Source organism: Cyprinus carpio, chromosome B25, assembly GCF_018340385.1.
Source record: "Cyprinus carpio isolate SPL01 chromosome B25, ASM1834038v1, whole genome shotgun sequence".
Taxonomy (NCBI): domain Eukaryota; kingdom Metazoa; phylum Chordata; class Actinopteri; order Cypriniformes; family Cyprinidae; genus Cyprinus; species Cyprinus carpio.
Genome location: NC_056621.1, coordinates 4,371,292 through 4,387,611, shown reverse-complemented (window position 1 = coordinate 4,387,611; position 16,320 = coordinate 4,371,292). Strand labels below are relative to the sequence as shown.

Genomic DNA, 16,320 nt, shown 5'->3' with positions numbered 1-16,320 from the left:
TAGTTATAAGTTGTCATGGGCACAATGGCACATTTTCATCAAAATAAGAATCATTGTACAGTATGTCAAATTTGAGTGGAATATTTTCAAACAGATCATAAAAATTTTTTTTACGATGTGGTGACTTCTTATGAATTAGTACAATTTGATTTGTATATGAAGTGTATGATTTTTAGAAAAAGCTTAAGCATGAACATCCACCCTTAAATCTAAGCATCAGTGGGGCATAAGTGGATCATATGAAAAGATACAAATTAGCCACCAATTCACAATAACGTAAAATAGATAAAAAAATTGCCGTGAACAAAATAATGCAGTTTCATTGCAGTTTCAGAATCATAGTACGTCAAATCTGAGTGACATCTCACAGGACTGGTCACAGAAGTAATGCGAAACGTAACTATTTTTCAAGGTGGTAATTTTGTATGAATTTGTACGATGTGATTTGTACAGTACTTAAACGTATGATATTTAAAAAAAAGTATGTCCACCCCTAAACCTATTTGTCAGTGGGCCGTAAGCAGGTATTGGCCGTAGCCACTAATTCGCAATAATGTAAAATAGTTACGAATCACTATGAGCTTATGTGTTAATACATTCAATATATGCAATAACGCAGTTTCTTCAGAATTTCAGAATCATAGTACAGCAAATAATAAGCCACACCCCTTTGATATGCCCCGCCTCCTCATTCCATATTACCTCAGATAACCCTTCGCAGCTCAGATAAAGGCTGAGTAAGACAGACGGAGGAGTGAGCTGGGAATAACACTGAGACACAGCGGGTCAGGCTTGATAACCTATGAGGAGTTTTGCAATCACTAATGCTGTTTTATAATGTTGACCGAAAGGAGGCAGCAGGTATGCTGTTAGTGAGCTTTCTGATGGGTTTCAAATTAAAACATGAGTATTGTTGAGGAGAGATGTACTGTTACTAAGTGATCAAATACACCTAGCAACACATTAAAACTCACTCAGAGTATCTTGCAATTGCATAGCAACCACAAAACCCTGACAATCACTCATATTGTCATGTACATAGTGTGTTTAATGTGTATAAAATGTATTTAATGTTATTGTTGTTGCAGAACTCTACCCGAGTCCCCTCCTGACTCCAGTTCAGAGCCATATTCACCCCAGCAAGCCAACGGTAAGTTCAGTCCATCTGAACGGTTTGATGTGAATAGAATTTCAGAAATAATCACAACTGCAAGTTATTTAAGGTTTTAAAAAAATAAAAATAACCAACCAAGAACATACATTGAAAATTGTTTAGTTATTGTTTCAGAGGGTGAAGAATACCTTATGACGCATAAATGTAGAGATCAAAATTGAATACAATGTTAAATGTAACTTGATGTCTGCTTATTCATTTTCCACCTTAGATCCGCACATGCTCAGGACAATGACGCCCGAGAACATGTGTCACATGACCAGTCCTCCGCCTCTCCCCACACACCCCCACTATCCCAGCATGCACCGGGACATGTACCTTAAGCCAGAGCCCATGATTTCGCAGTATCCAATTGGTCCAGGCAGTGGCGGGGGCGGAGACATGCAACAGAGTCAGATGCTACATCAACTCCTGCAACATCCACAAGGACCTGAGTAAGAGAGAGAGAATCAGAGGAACATTTTTTTATTATTTTATTATGAGGTTGCTCCTTCATAGCTCAGGGGACTTGAATGAGTTAGACCCTCTGAGATTTAAGTAATGTGAATTTTTAATGCATTACATCATATATATATATATATATACACAACATATTTGCATGATGTTATTAAAGTAATTAAAGTACTTTGTGCTTCCTTAAAACAAATAAAAACAAAAAATACTTAGCATTCATCATTCATTGTTATTTTATTTTAGTTTAGATTATTCATTATCACATTCAGCAGTACTATTACAATCTCAAAACCCCTAGTGGTTCATACACACCAAGTGAACAAATATTATTTAAATTTCAATCTTGATTTTTTTTTATAGAGTTTTAGTTTAGATCAGAGTTAGATTATTTACATTTATTATTGAAATTATTATTTAAGTACTTTGTGCTTCCTCTGGATATTTCCTGAAGCCCTGTAGTGGGCCCCACCCCCCTGTTATTTTATTTTATTTTATTTTTGATGTGGCATTTAATGGTAATAATACAATCTAACAAAACCCATTTGGTTAGTAACCTCCAGATGAAGAAGTATTATTTCAATTTACATCTTGATTTATTTGTTCTTTTAGCATTTTAATTTAGATAACAGTTAGATTATTTTAATAAATGAATAATAATTTAGTAATTTAAATATTTTTAAGTCATATTGCACCCCGCTTGTAAGTTTGCAGATGACCCTTATTTGCCCCCTGTTTTATTTTATTTTACAATTCTATTTTTTATTATTTTAATGTCTAATTTATTTTATTTTATTTTGTCAGATTCAACAACTATAACAATCTCAAAAAACGCTAGTGGTTTCTTAACTTTGTTAAATGTGAAAAAACACAATTTCAATCTTGACTATGTTTTTTTATTATTATTATTTTAATTTAAATTATTAATAATTAATTTAAATCATTTTAAGTTATCTTGCAGCCTCTTTGGAAGTTTGCTGAGGGCCCTTAGAGGGCCCCGTCCTCCTGGTTGAGAACCACTTAGGTAGAGATGGACCAGCAGTGTCAAAGATCTAAATTTTCCACATCAACAAATGAATGCTCTGTGTTTCTCCAGTGGGATTCCTGTACATCCAGCAAAGAAGAGAAAACATTCAGACTCTCCCAACAGCACTCTCAACTCTCAGATCCTCACAGGCATCATCAAACAAGAGCCAGGTACACACACACACACACACACACACAAGTACCTGAACACAACTGCATTTTCAGGACTACATGATGACTATATGTATTTGTTCTTTTACAGGTTTAATGCAGGATGCAGAAAACTCATACCTGGATCCAAACTACCAGTGCATAAAGTGGCAGCCGCACCAGCAGAACAAATGGACTACATTATACGACTCCAGTGGAAAAGAACTGTGGGTGCTGCTCTGGTCTTACACACCTCTGCATTTAGATTTACGACAGCAATGAGAAATGCATCGAGGGCGAGAGTGTGTGTTTGGGATTTAATGGGGTATAAGGATGTATCAGGCTGTACTAAAAGAGACAGAAGAGAGAGAGACAGATGGCAGAGGCCAGAGAATTCCTATGAGATGAGCAGTGTGTAGGAGTGAGAGCAAGAGCAGAGTTCTGGCTTAAATGAGAGAGGAATGAGAGAGAATGATCAGGCAGAAATGTACCAAATGTACCAAAAAGTCCTGATGGTGATATTGATTAAATTAATTTAATTAATAATTATTGATAAGATAATTCTAATTTATATTAGGAAAATTATGATGTATAGGAATAATTCTTTATATATATATATTTTTATAAAATGTATAAAAACTTTTATAAAATTATTTATAAAAATTAACATTTTAATTATTATAAAAACGTATGTAGTTACAGTTATATACGATTATACACGATTACCATTTTTATAGTATAGAAAATCAATGACATCAATATTCATTACTAAACCTTAATATTAATAAATACTTTTCTTAACACTTTCTTAAAAAAACATGTATGTACCCCACTACACTTTTGAATAAAATTGATTGAATGTAATCAAATACATTTATTTAATAATTATTTCTAAAAATAAACTAGATAATTAATCGTTATTAGTTCTAATAATTAACATATATTTTAAATATTATATAATTTAATATAACATTATAAAATAAAATATATTTTAAAAAAAGATAACCAGAAATAGATTTTGTTTCTCTCTTTCTGCCTCTCCAGTCCGATGCCTACATATAGGGTGGATGCGGATAAGGGTTTTAACTTCTCCTTGGCTGATGATGCATTTGTGTGTCAGAAGAAGAACCACTTCCAAGTGACCGTGTACATCGGGATGCCAGGAGATCCCAAATATGTCAAGACCAGTGAGGGGCTGCAGCCCATTGAATGCTTTTACCTGAAACTCAATGGGGTCAAGGTGAGCCAGACCACAAGAACACGTCATACTACCACTGTCTATAAACTCTCGCCTGTTCTAGCGTGTGTTTATCTCTGCATCTTTCAGTTGGAAGCGATGAATCAGTCCATTAATGTGGAACAGTCACAGTCTGACCGGAGTAAAAGACCCTTTAAACCAGTATTGTAAGATTTACATCATATTTGTTAATATTATGTGTTAAGAGCGTGGATTTGAAATGGCCTGTGATATAAATGTTAACTATATGCTTTACAGAGTGACATTGCCACCAGAGCAGGTGACCAAAGTAACGGTGGGTCGTCTCCACTTCAGCGAGACCACAGCCAATAACATGAGAAAGAAAGGCAAACCGAACCCCGACCAGAGGTACAAAATGTAACCATGACAAACATGCTGACAAACGTTTGACAACATCATTCTCAGGCCATCCAAGATGTAGATGAGATTGTTTCTTCATCAGATTTAGAGAAATGTAGCATTTCATCACCTGCTCACTAATGGATACTCTGCAGTGAATGGGTGCCGTCAGAATGAGAGTCCAAACAGCTGATAAAAACATCACAATAATCCACAAGTAATCCACACCACTCCAGTTCATCTTGTAAAGAGAAAAGCTGTGTGTTTAAAATATGAGTCCTCTATTGATAGTATTGCTGTTTCAAGTAAAAAAAAGTTGTCTGATCTTAATCAGGAGAGAAATATGCAAGCACCGTTTACAAACAAAAACAGTCCAAAATTGTTCCAAAAAAATATTGTATGTTGGTGTATTTTGATGTAAGAGGATAAAAAGATATGGACTTCCACACTGGAGGAAGTGGTATTGTGGATTATGGACCTTTATCTTCGCCAGAAGCCAAAAGTCTTAATGAAGGATTTGTTTCTTACAAACATGCAGCTTTTCGCTTCACAAGATGTCTACTGATGGACTGGAGTTGTGTGGATTATTGTGATGTTTTATCAGCTGTTTGGACTCTCGTTCTGATGGCACCCATCCACTGTAGAGGATCAATTGTTGAGCATGTGATATAATGTTACATTTCTCCAAATACTGCCAATACTGTCCACAGACATTACATAATATCAAAATACCCTGAAACTCTTAGGATTGTTCTTACGTTTGTTTTTTTGTGTAGGTACTTCATGCTGGTAGTAGCTCTTCAGGCTCAGTGTCACAGTCAGAGCTTCACGGTGGCGGCTCAGGTCTCCGAGAGGATCATCGTCAGGGTAACCGCTGTCAGTCTGGTCGTGTCTGACCGACCTCCTCCAATCACAACCTGTTTCTGTGTCAATGATCTACCTCTGACCAACTGCCATTACTCTCACAGTCTAATGATTATGCTGCTGAATTTGTTTGCATTTACTTTTGACTTCTTTCAGTATGATTAGATTTTGTAATGCCATTTTTGAATTTTTGTTCTTATTGAGAAATAAAAATTCTGAAGAAATCATAAAACTTAATTATATGCAAAATATTTATTTGAAGTTTTATGTGTAAATCTATTTAAAAGTCAACTGAATTTGCAGTAACACCTTCCCTTCCCAGCCAGTTACTTAAGTTGTTGTACTATTACTTAGTTCTTTCGTTTTCTTTCTCTCTCTGTCTCTCAGGCGTCTAACCCGGGTCAATTTGAGAGTGACAGTGAAGTGTTGTGGCAGAGAGGGCAGATGCCGGACTCTGTGTACCATCACGGCCGGATCGGCATCAATACGGACCGGCCGGATGAGGCTCTGGTTGTACACGGCAATGTGAAAGTCATGGGTTCCCTTGTGCATCCTTCTGATATTAGAGCCAAGGAGAATGTGAAGGAGGTACATTTTTATGTGTGTGCATATCTCTCCTTACACATGCAAAAGGTCTTAAATTTTTTAACTTACCTTTTTGCCAGTTAAGAACCATGCAAACATTTTTTAATAGTCCTGAACTATTTCCATATTTTTTTCTATGTTAATAGAATCATTTAACTGTTCGTATTTGAAAACAGCCCACAAATATATTTCATAACTTCTCTCTCTTTCTTCAGGTGGACACCACTGATAACCTGAGGCGGATTTCCCAAATGAGGCTGGTGCATTATCAGTATAAGCCTGAGTTTGCAGCCACAGTGGGCATTGATGCCACTTCTGAGACCGGTACGGTCTCCACAGATCACTCCTAGTATAAATACCCAATTGGAATCATATTTCTCCCCAAAATTAAAGGAAAAAAATATTTTGCATTATATATTTGATTTGGAACAGATTTGTAGGGCTATGAAAATCATCAACTCTTATAATTTTGTCTCTATGGTAATAAGAATTTGTGTTGGTGAAAATATGTTTAACAGTCATGAAAATAATAATACAATGCATAAAAAAACATAATGTTATTAAAACGCATGCTAAATCAGTGTTATTTTACTACTGTTTATGTATATTACTATTTTGAAAATCGATTTTTATTTTCATATTTTCAGTTTTCATTTTAATTTTAGTTAAATGTATTTTATTAGTTTGTTAGTATTTATATTTGGCTTTGATTTTTATTTTAGTTTTAGTAATTTTAGTACTTAAGCTTATTTATTTCAGTTTGATGGTAAGGCAACATTTTTGTTCATGCTTTTTTAAATTTAAATTTTTCACCAAATATTCATATTTTAGTATATGCCAGCATTTTGTCAATTATCAAAAATATTTTTTATAGTTTTAGTTAGCAATAATAACACTGCTCTAAAATGATTCCTTATTTTCTCCTTTTGATTATGAGGCGAAATGTGACCCGGACATTTCTTTGTGAGATTTATTCATTCCGTTACAATCACTATGTAGTAGGCAGGACTGCAAAACTAGTGCTTAAGAGAAACTTAATGTGTGTGCAGTTAACAGGTTGTGTGTGTTATCAGGGGTGATCGCTCAGGAGGTCCAGCAGATTCTGCCGGAGGCTGTGAAGGAGGGAGGAGATGTGGTGTGTGCTAATGGAGAGACCATCCCTAATCTACTGGTGGTCAATAAAGTATGAGCACACAAACACATTCTTACAGATGCCCACACAGTCTCTCTGCCTCTCTCTCATGTGTGTGTTTGATTCTGCAGGAGCGCATCTTTATGGAGAACGTGGGAGCGGTGAAGGAACTCTGCAAACTCACTGATAATCTGGAGACTCGCATTGACGAGCTTGAACGCTGGAACCGAAAACTCGCCAAACTGCGCCGGCTAGACAGCATGAAGAGCTCTGTCAGCGGAGGCACAGTCAGGTGTGTGTTTATGAAGCTGTGCACTCACACATGCATCTGTTTGAGTAAATTCAAAGTGAGGAAGTCTGAAGAAGCATGGTCTTTTTTCTAGTCAATCGGGAAGCTACTTTAGCAGAACAGGAAGTGGCCCACTCAAGAAAAAAACTGCAAAGCCAGGAAGCAAGGTAAGATTTAACAGTCTCCCTCTTCAAAAAAAATGCATATATTAAAAACAATAATGGAATGGTACAGGTAAGTGTACTGAAATTGTGTAATGAAATTCCACTAATGTGATGCAATAGAATCATATTGGATATGAACGAATCACATGGAATGCAATAGAATCATGTGGGACATAATAGAATCAAATGAAATGGAGTATAATCAAATTGGACTGGGATAAAATCATATGCAATGGGGTAGAATTATATACTGTAGGATGGGACAAAAATTATATGGAATGGAATAGAATCATAGGATAGGATGTGAATCATATGGAATCAAGTAGAATCGTACTGGATGAGATATAAGCAATAGAATCATATGGAGTGAAGTAGAATCATATTGGATGGGATAGACTCATATGTAATGGAATAGAATCCTATGGAAGGAGGGGAGTCACATTGTATGTGATAGAATCATATGGAATGGAGTAGAATCATTTTTGATGGGATAGATTCATTTAGGATGGAATAGACTCATATGGGATGGAATAGAATCATATGGGATGGAGTAGATTTATATTTAATGGGATAGAATTATATGGAATGGAATCTTATAGGATGGAATAGAATCATGTGGAATGGAGTACAATCATGTTTAATGGGATAGAATCATATGGAATGGAATCTTATAGGAAGGGATAGAATCATGTGGAATGGAATGGAATAGAATCAGATGGAATGGGATAGATTCATAAAACAGGATAGGATACGAACATAAAGAATGGGATTGCACAGAATCTTTGGTATATGATGTGATGGAATGGAATGGAATAGAATCATTTGGACTGGGATGGAGTAGAATTGGATGGGATGAGATAATTGTTGTTGTTTTTGCAGCGGTCCATCCCGGAGCAGGGCTGCCTGAGTCACAGATTCATGCAGGGCACCATACTGGCACTGGTCATCATTATGGCCTTCAGGTGAGAGAGGGAATCATACACACCCAAACATTAGAATGAATATTTTGAGTGTCTGTTTCATGCTCATTATCATCTCGTTCTGTAGTGTCATCTCCATGTCCATCCTCTATGTGCTCAATCTTCAACACCATGGAAGCATAAGTGATGTTGAGGGGTATGTACGTGTACGAACACATCTCCACATCATGCACAGAGGTCTTTCTCTTTATTTCTGCACTCTTTCGTTTGATCTCCTGCTGCTCATTTCTCTCAGTGTCGTTTGTAGTTCTGCAACCCGCTGCCTTCTCTTCGTCTCTTGGACGCCCTTCCTAACTGCAACCGTCACATTCTGTCCATCCTTCTGTCTGTGGTATGCTGTCCTCTTCCTTTCTCTCTGTTTCTCTGTCACTTCATCTTCCCGTCTATGACCAAAGGTTTTCCGGTCCTACGTTTCCTAAGAAAAACTTTTTAGGAAAACTGTATTACTCAGAGGTTTTTGAGAAGAAGTCTCTTATGTTCACCAAGGCTGCTTTGTTTGATCAAACTACAGAAAAATCTGTTATATTGTAAAACAATATTGCAATTCAAAATAACAGTTAAATGCTTGAATATATTTTAAAAAGTAATTTATTCTCAATCTTCAATAAAAAAATGTACATCTTCTGGATCTTCAATAAAAAATCTGAATTTTCATCATCATTACTCCAGTCTTCAGTGTCACGTGATCATTCTAGAGAAAGCATTCTAATATGCTGATTTGCTGCTGAAGGCACGTGTATTATTATTATCTATGCTAACAACAGTATTTTGTGGAAACCATGATCATTTTTTTTCAGGATACTTTGATGATAGAAAGAACAGCTTTTATTTGAAATAGATGCAGAGAACCTTTGTTTCAAACTGGTATCTTGGCAAATCTAAGCCAAGTTTGAGCCATTTATTCTCAGCTTAATCTCATTCTGCGAGAAACAGCTGAAATATTAAAGAGACCTCATGTGACCTCTCTCTCTGTCTCAGCAGGTCTCGTTCTGCTTTGGGTTCGGCTCGTCAGGCTTCTTTCTCCCCTGCCAGAGTGACCACATCCACTCTCTCCCCAGGTTCCACAAAACACACTCATGCTCACAGTACAGCCGTTGTGTTTTTCTGCAATACACATATGTGGATTATTACTTTCATAGAAGTTTATTATCTGTTTACAGACTCCACCTCCCCATTATTGTCCAATCACCCGCCCTGCTGCCCTCCAACACCTGCCACAACCAACCAATCAGCCACTGTCAGTCTGTTGCCAGGCAACAACCAATCCACTCCAGGTATGACAACAATCACCAGACAAATGAGATATTTTAACAGCCATCAGAGAAGTTTCAACAATTGACTTGTGAACACTTCACTTACAGCTTTTATATGTACCGCATTATAGAAGCAGGCCTACTTTTAATGCATTATTTATGCCTTGTAATGCACCTTATAATGCACTGTATGATCTCATGAATAATTATCATAGATTATAATACTTATCTATTAATTATAAACAAATAACAAACAAACAACTTCTGATATAACAAAGAATCTGCAGATACTGTAATGCTTTTATACTTTAGTTACAATTATTTATGAAAAGATATAATGCATTATAATGTACATTGTGAATATCTTTATAATGCATTATACATAAAGGCTTTAAATAAAGTGATACCAGTGACGCTTTATACAAGAAATTAAAATGTATCTACTTTCTTATCACATGCCTTACTCTACGTTTTTTGTCTGGTCAAAAAGACCAGTGTTTCACTCAGAAAAATGCATCACATTTTGGAAGTAAAATGGTTGAATTAATGAATCATTCTGATGTATGAACGAATTAATGAATCAGTGAATTGCCACATTAATGATATCTTCTCAAAACTCTTCTATGCTGCTCCTTTTGTTGGATTAAATAGAAAAAGGATTCATTCAAACCTTTTTTCACATACAGTATCATTTCTCTCTCACTGTATCTCTCTCTCTCTCTCTCAGACTCTAGCACTGATGTTCCCACCCAGGCCACTGTTAACAAGAAGGCAAAGTCTCGTCTGCTGGACAAAGACAGCCGGAACAAGAACCGTCTGAGTCACACATCAGCTCCTCTGTTCGTCAGTAAAGGAAAACGGCCGCCTCAGCCTCCAGAGCTGAGCGGAGCAACCAAACGCTTGCCTGGTGGACAACAGCCACCGTCCCGGAGGCAGCGCAGTATCAACACACAGGGTACACACACACACACACACACACACACACACACACACACACACACACATATATATACAGTACAGACCAAAAGTTTGGAAACATTACTATTTTTTATGTTTTTGAAAGAAGTCTCTTCTGCTCATCAAGCCTGCATTTATTTGATCAAAAATACAGAAAAAAACAGTAATATTGTGTAATATTATTACAACTTAAAATAATAGTTTTCTATTTGAATATACTTTAAAAAAATAATTTATTCCTGTGATGCAAAGCTGAATTTTCAGCATCATTACTCCAGCCTTCAGTGTCACATGTAACATCCAGTCTATCACATGATCATTTAGAAATCATTCTAATATTCTGATTTATTATGAGTGTTGGAAACAGTTCTGCTGTCTAATATATTTGATGAATAAAAGGTTAAAAAGAACTGCATTTATTCAAAATAAAAAAAAAAAATTCTAATAATATATATTCTAATAATATATTTTCTTCACTTTTTATCAATTTAACACATCCTTGCTGAATAAAAGTATTGATTTTATTTAAAAAAAAGAAAGAAAAAAAAATACTGACCCCAAATTACTGACCAGTAGTGTATATTTTTATTACAAAATATTTATATTTTAAAAACATAGCTTCTTTTTTTTTTTTTTTTTTTTTTTTTTTTACCTTTTATTCATCAAAGTATCCTAAAAAAAGTATCACATGTTCTGAAAAAATATTAAGCAGCAGAACTGTTTCCAACTTTGATAATGAATCATCATATTAGAATGTTTTCTAAAGGATCATGTGATAATGATCCTAAAAATTCAGCTTTGCATCACAGAAATAAATGATAATTTAAAGTATAATAAATTTAAAAACAATTATTTTAAATTGTAATAATATTTCACAATATTACATTTTTATTTCTGTATTTTTGATCAAATAAATGCAGGCTTGATGAGCAGAAGAAACTTCTTTCAAAAACATTAAAAATAGTAATGTTTCCAAACTTTTGGTCTGTACTGTAAATATATATATATATATATATATATATATATATATATATATATTAGGGCTGCAACTAACGATTATTTTGATAATCGATTAATCGGTCGATTATTTTTACGATTAATCGATGAATCGGTTGATGTACTTATATTTTAGTTTTGCCCATTTTTTCCCCAAGTAAATTATTAACAGAGGGTCTTTATCATTCAACATAGACTTTTAAGAGATTTTAACCATTTTGCATTGTCATATCCTCATCAAAAACATACCTGGAGTTGTGTTTTATTATGTGTTAGTTATCCTTTGTCGAACTCTTCTGCAATCAAAACACTGACCCATACATACTCTAGCAAATTTCACAAGGAGATTTCAAATAATGTTTTTACCATGGCAGTCCTTAGGGCTCCTAAAGTAGTTTAACATCCCGAACAAAGCTTATTAAGGAATCTTTCAGAACATATTTTCACAAAGAATAAGAATAAAACAGAATAAAAAATGCAGTAAAATTGCATTTTATTATTTTTTTCCTGTAAACACACAGCTTATAACTGGGAAACAGCTTTATAGCTTATGCTGTGAAATTGTAAACAATCCTTCGAATAAAGTGCCAATGGCATGAAACCTGAATGGAACTCACATTTTAAAATAAAATTTAAAGTAAAATCCATCAGAAGGTTGTCAGGAAAAAAAAATTGGACACACAAAAAACCTGCTGTGTGAAAAAGAGCAGTGAATACTTAGAAAAAAGTGCATTTCAAATACATTTAAACATTAACCTCTCTCATTCAGTCATAATTAGGCTGAAAGACTGAATTATGAACTGGGAAAACGACAAAGCTTTAAATGTTAATTGTTAAAAAGCAATATTATCAGCTTTTACGACTAAAACATTTGCAAACAACATTGTACTGCAGAATCTGCACAAATAGAAGTCTTTGCACACTGTGATTGTCATCGGATTTAAATATGTAGTGGTCCTTATAACAGTGCAAAATTCAAAAATGTAATAAAGCGATAAAATGTTAAACAAAACAGCTTATGCCTGAACTGACAGGAATTCGACTACCTGTGGGAAATGAAACAGAACACTATTCACTCATTATTTGAGAAAAACTTTGCATTGCAGTGCAAAAAGGTCAACATGTCCAAATGTTCAGGGTTTAACAGTTAGGCTTGCTCTCTTTTTAGAGGATATGTTTCCTGCCGCAGAAAACAGCCGCAGTTTACAGGTTACTCCTCTTTTTTGAAGGCTCAAAGTAAAGTGCTCCCACACTTTGGATGACTTCGTCCGATTAGTTTTATCTTCCGCTTTTTTCTTTTTCTTTCTCGAGCTTACTCCACTGCCATCTCCCTCACCAACCACCACGAATAATGCAGACTCAGAGAGACGCTGTGCGGGAAGCACGTGACATAAAACGAGGCCAGCTATTGGCTATTCGCTACTTCTCCTGCTGTACTGGCTGAGTAAAACCTCCGGTGGCTCATTACTGCCACACTTTGGTCACCGCAGATTTAAAATATGCACGAAATGAGCCGCTTACGGCAAATAAAAATTATTTAGCAACGAATCGATTACTAAATTAGTTGACAACTATTTTAATAATCGATTTTAATAGATTAAATCGATTAGTTGTTTCAGCTCTTATATATATATATATATATATATATATATATATATATATATATATATATATAATATATATATAAAATGTAAATTTATGATAACACTTTAGTTAAGGGACTAATTCTCACTGTTAACACTGTTGCTTATTAGAATGCACATTACTAGCATATTGTCTATTTATTAGTACGGTACTTATAAAGCACATATTAATGTCTTATTCTGTGTGAGTATATTTAAGATCCCTTATTCCAACCTCATACCTAATCTTAACAACTACAAGTAAAACAAAACATAAATTTTTTTATTTATTTGAATTTTTTAATTAAATAATTTTCAATTATATTTCATTGCTTTTTATATATTTTTTTTATAATCTATATTTATAATTACAATTTTCTGCCTTTGACAATAGTTTTGACACTATATGTATTTAACACTGCAATGTTTGAAAATCATTTTACTCTTAAAATAAACATGTTTCATTGTGTTTACATTTTGAAATTTTTTTTTTTTAATGTTTTTAATTATTTTTAATTTTTATATTTAATAACATTTGTCAATTTTGTCTTTGAAAACAGTCAGTATATGTATTGGCTCTTTAATGTCTTAAAAGGGTGATTTTTTTCCATCAGTAGCTGTTAAAATCTAGTTAGTTATATTTATCAACATATATATATATATATATATATATATATATATATATATATATATATATATATATATTGTTTTATACACAGATGGAAATCTACCAGCGTGTCTGAGCAAACTTCACATCCTCGAGATGGATCAGGAGATCAGAACTCTCGATTGTTCCTCATCCGAGACCTGCAGGTGTGTTCAGATATAATATCTTCAGATACATATATAATATCTCACATAATGGCTTGTTATCTATCAGCACTGAAGATTTCAGGCTTCTGAGCTGATGTGTTTTATTTGCTTGCAGCTTTACTGTGTTTCTAAACCGAGACAGAAACTCATCTATGACTTACATTACTCTGCACATGATGTGAGTATAAACACAGTTTTTGGCTTTTACTCCAGTAATATTGAGAGATTTGCTTTGTAAGAAAATGCTCCTCACTGGTGTGATGTTTTTATGTTTTTAAAAGGAATAGATAACCATTAAAAAAAAATAAAAAGCTGAAAATGTACTCACCCTTCAGCTCACTCTTCATCAGGAAAGATTTGGAGAAATGTAGCATTACGTCAGTTGCTCACAAATGGATGCTTTGCAGTGAATGGGTGCCGGCAGAATGAGAGTCCAAACAGCTGATAAAAACATCACAATAATCCACAAGTAATCCACACCACTCCAGTCCCTCAGTTAACATCTTGTGAAGTGAAGAGATGCATGTTTGTAAGAAACAATACATCAAGACGTTACTAGCCAAAATACGAGTTCATAATGATACTTCTTCCTTGCTTCCACTTCCACATTCTGACGGCACCCATTCACTGCAGAGGATCCATTGGTGAGCAAGTGATGTAAATTTCTTGTTCTGATAAGGAAACAAACTCATCTACATCTAAGATGATGTAGGGTGAGTAAATTTTCATAAAACATTCAGGTTATGATGAATTATTCCTTTAAAGTGTTTTGCAGTGTGTCATATTTCAGTATTTCATCAATGGATGTCCTCAGACACATCCACAGATGTCTGGGATAATCCCGAATATCCTCTGACCCTAGAATCACCCCTGCTACACTTCTGACTCATCCAGATCTCTTGTTGTCCTTTAAGTCCTCTGAGGAGGTGTGGGTGCGGCAGTGTGGAGCCACCAGGGGGCGACTCTGTCCAAATCACCCAGAAGCTTCTTTCTCACTAGAGCGGAGCACTTATACAGCGGTGAGATTACTGGCCCCGGTTCACATGGTGTTGCACCTGCAGTAACTGAGAATGTCACTCTATAAATATGCTTCGGTTGTCACATGCAAACCTCTTTTCTGCCAGGGGACCAGCCACCTGTGGTCACTTCCTGTTATGCCTTTTCAAGAGGTCACCTACCATTTCCGAGTGTCACATTCAGTGAGTGAACTTCACACATGATTTTTCAGTGTGTCCTAACCAGACACAACCAGAATTGAATTATTTTGAACTGCTTGATTCACATGAACTGTGCAAATGAATCAGTACACAAGAAATGAATCAGGCTTCCCAGTTCTGAAAAAGATCTGTCATGCATTTTTATTGTGCATGGTTAAGACTCTGTTTCAGTGTGATGGGTAAATTAACCGTTTAACCTTTTTGTTTACAGAGTCAAGCGGGATGTAGCAGTGAAGACGACATTGAGTCCTCACGGTGCTCTGAGTACAGTTTCCTCATTCAAACCACATGCTAAGCAGTGTCGAGATTCATGCTATTCAGCTTCGACTTCTCATGTGTACACTTGTATCGCCACCTCTGATTCAAAGACTGTTTCATCTGGGCGAACTGATGAAGACGTCTTAACTGTGTTTGTTCTGCGCGTATATGTTCAAAGCAAAAGGAAAATTAGCATTGTTCAAAAAAAACAACAACAAAAAATCGAGATCACTTCGCCTTAACCTTGATTTTATATTACTGCTTATATACACTCTTGCACACATACACACACATACATTTACTTATTAAAATGTCTTTTGATTTGCCAAGATATAATATAAAAAGGTACCATTCTTAAAACTCATCTGCTTGAATCTACATTCAAAAAAAAAAAAATTTTGTGCATGATTCATCAGTGCAGATTATTCCACAGAAATCAGTGCACATTATTTGCATTTCTTTTAAATGTCATTAAACTGGATTTGTTAACATGACATCAGTTTAATAAATTTTAAAACAATATTTTACCCAAAAATTAAAATTTGCTGAAAATACAGGTACTCTCAGGCCATTCAAGATGTAGATGAGTTTGTTTCTTCATCAGATTTGGAGAAATGTAGCATTACATCACTTGCTCACCAATGGATGCTCTGCAGTGAATGGGTGCCGTCAGAACAGCTGATAAAAACATCACAATAATCCACACCACTCCAGTTCAACAATTAACATCTTGTCTGAAGCCAAAAGCTGCGTTTTTGTAAGAAACAAATCCATCATAAAGGCATTTTTATCT

General features: G+C 35.0%; 1 protein-coding gene across 9 annotated transcripts in view; it reads left to right on the top strand.

The window, feature by feature from the left end:
* The window catches only part of myrf (myelin regulatory factor), a 29,551-nt gene extending 13,495 nt beyond the window's left edge, over positions 1–16,056 (top strand). For 2 of the 9 annotated variants that reach the window (XM_042753055.1, XM_042753061.1), the window contains exons 4-27: positions 1,089–1,150; positions 1,386–1,608; positions 2,721–2,821; positions 2,913–3,027; positions 3,845–4,040; positions 4,128–4,204; positions 4,296–4,406; positions 5,174–5,273; positions 5,649–5,849; positions 6,062–6,170; positions 6,920–7,029; positions 7,110–7,270; positions 7,362–7,434; positions 8,311–8,393; positions 8,479–8,547; positions 8,647–8,742; positions 9,390–9,469; positions 9,572–9,685; positions 10,392–10,619; positions 13,959–14,052; positions 14,168–14,230; positions 14,967–15,071; positions 15,177–15,251; positions 15,481–16,056. In XM_042753055.1, the coding sequence (XP_042608989.1) occupies positions 1,089–1,150; positions 1,386–1,608; positions 2,721–2,821; positions 2,913–3,027; positions 3,845–4,040; positions 4,128–4,204; positions 4,296–4,406; positions 5,174–5,273; positions 5,649–5,849; positions 6,062–6,170; positions 6,920–7,029; positions 7,110–7,270; positions 7,362–7,434; positions 8,311–8,393; positions 8,479–8,547; positions 8,647–8,742; positions 9,390–9,469; positions 9,572–9,685; positions 10,392–10,619; positions 13,959–14,052; positions 14,168–14,230; positions 14,967–15,051 (2,551 nt within the window). In that variant the 3' untranslated portion in view covers positions 15,052–15,071; positions 15,177–15,251; positions 15,481–16,056. The remainder of the gene's footprint in view (positions 1–1,088; positions 1,151–1,385; positions 1,609–2,720; positions 2,822–2,912; positions 3,028–3,844; positions 4,041–4,127; positions 4,205–4,295; positions 4,407–5,173; positions 5,274–5,648; positions 5,850–6,061; positions 6,171–6,919; positions 7,030–7,109; positions 7,271–7,361; positions 7,435–8,310; positions 8,394–8,478; positions 8,548–8,646; positions 8,743–9,389; positions 9,470–9,571; positions 9,686–10,391; positions 10,620–13,958; positions 14,053–14,167; positions 14,231–14,966; positions 15,072–15,176; positions 15,252–15,480) is intronic. The other 7 variants (XM_042753058.1, XM_042753057.1, XM_042753059.1 and 4 more) reach the window with 7 other exon arrangements.
* The last annotated feature ends 264 nt before the right edge of the window (positions 16,057–16,320 follow it).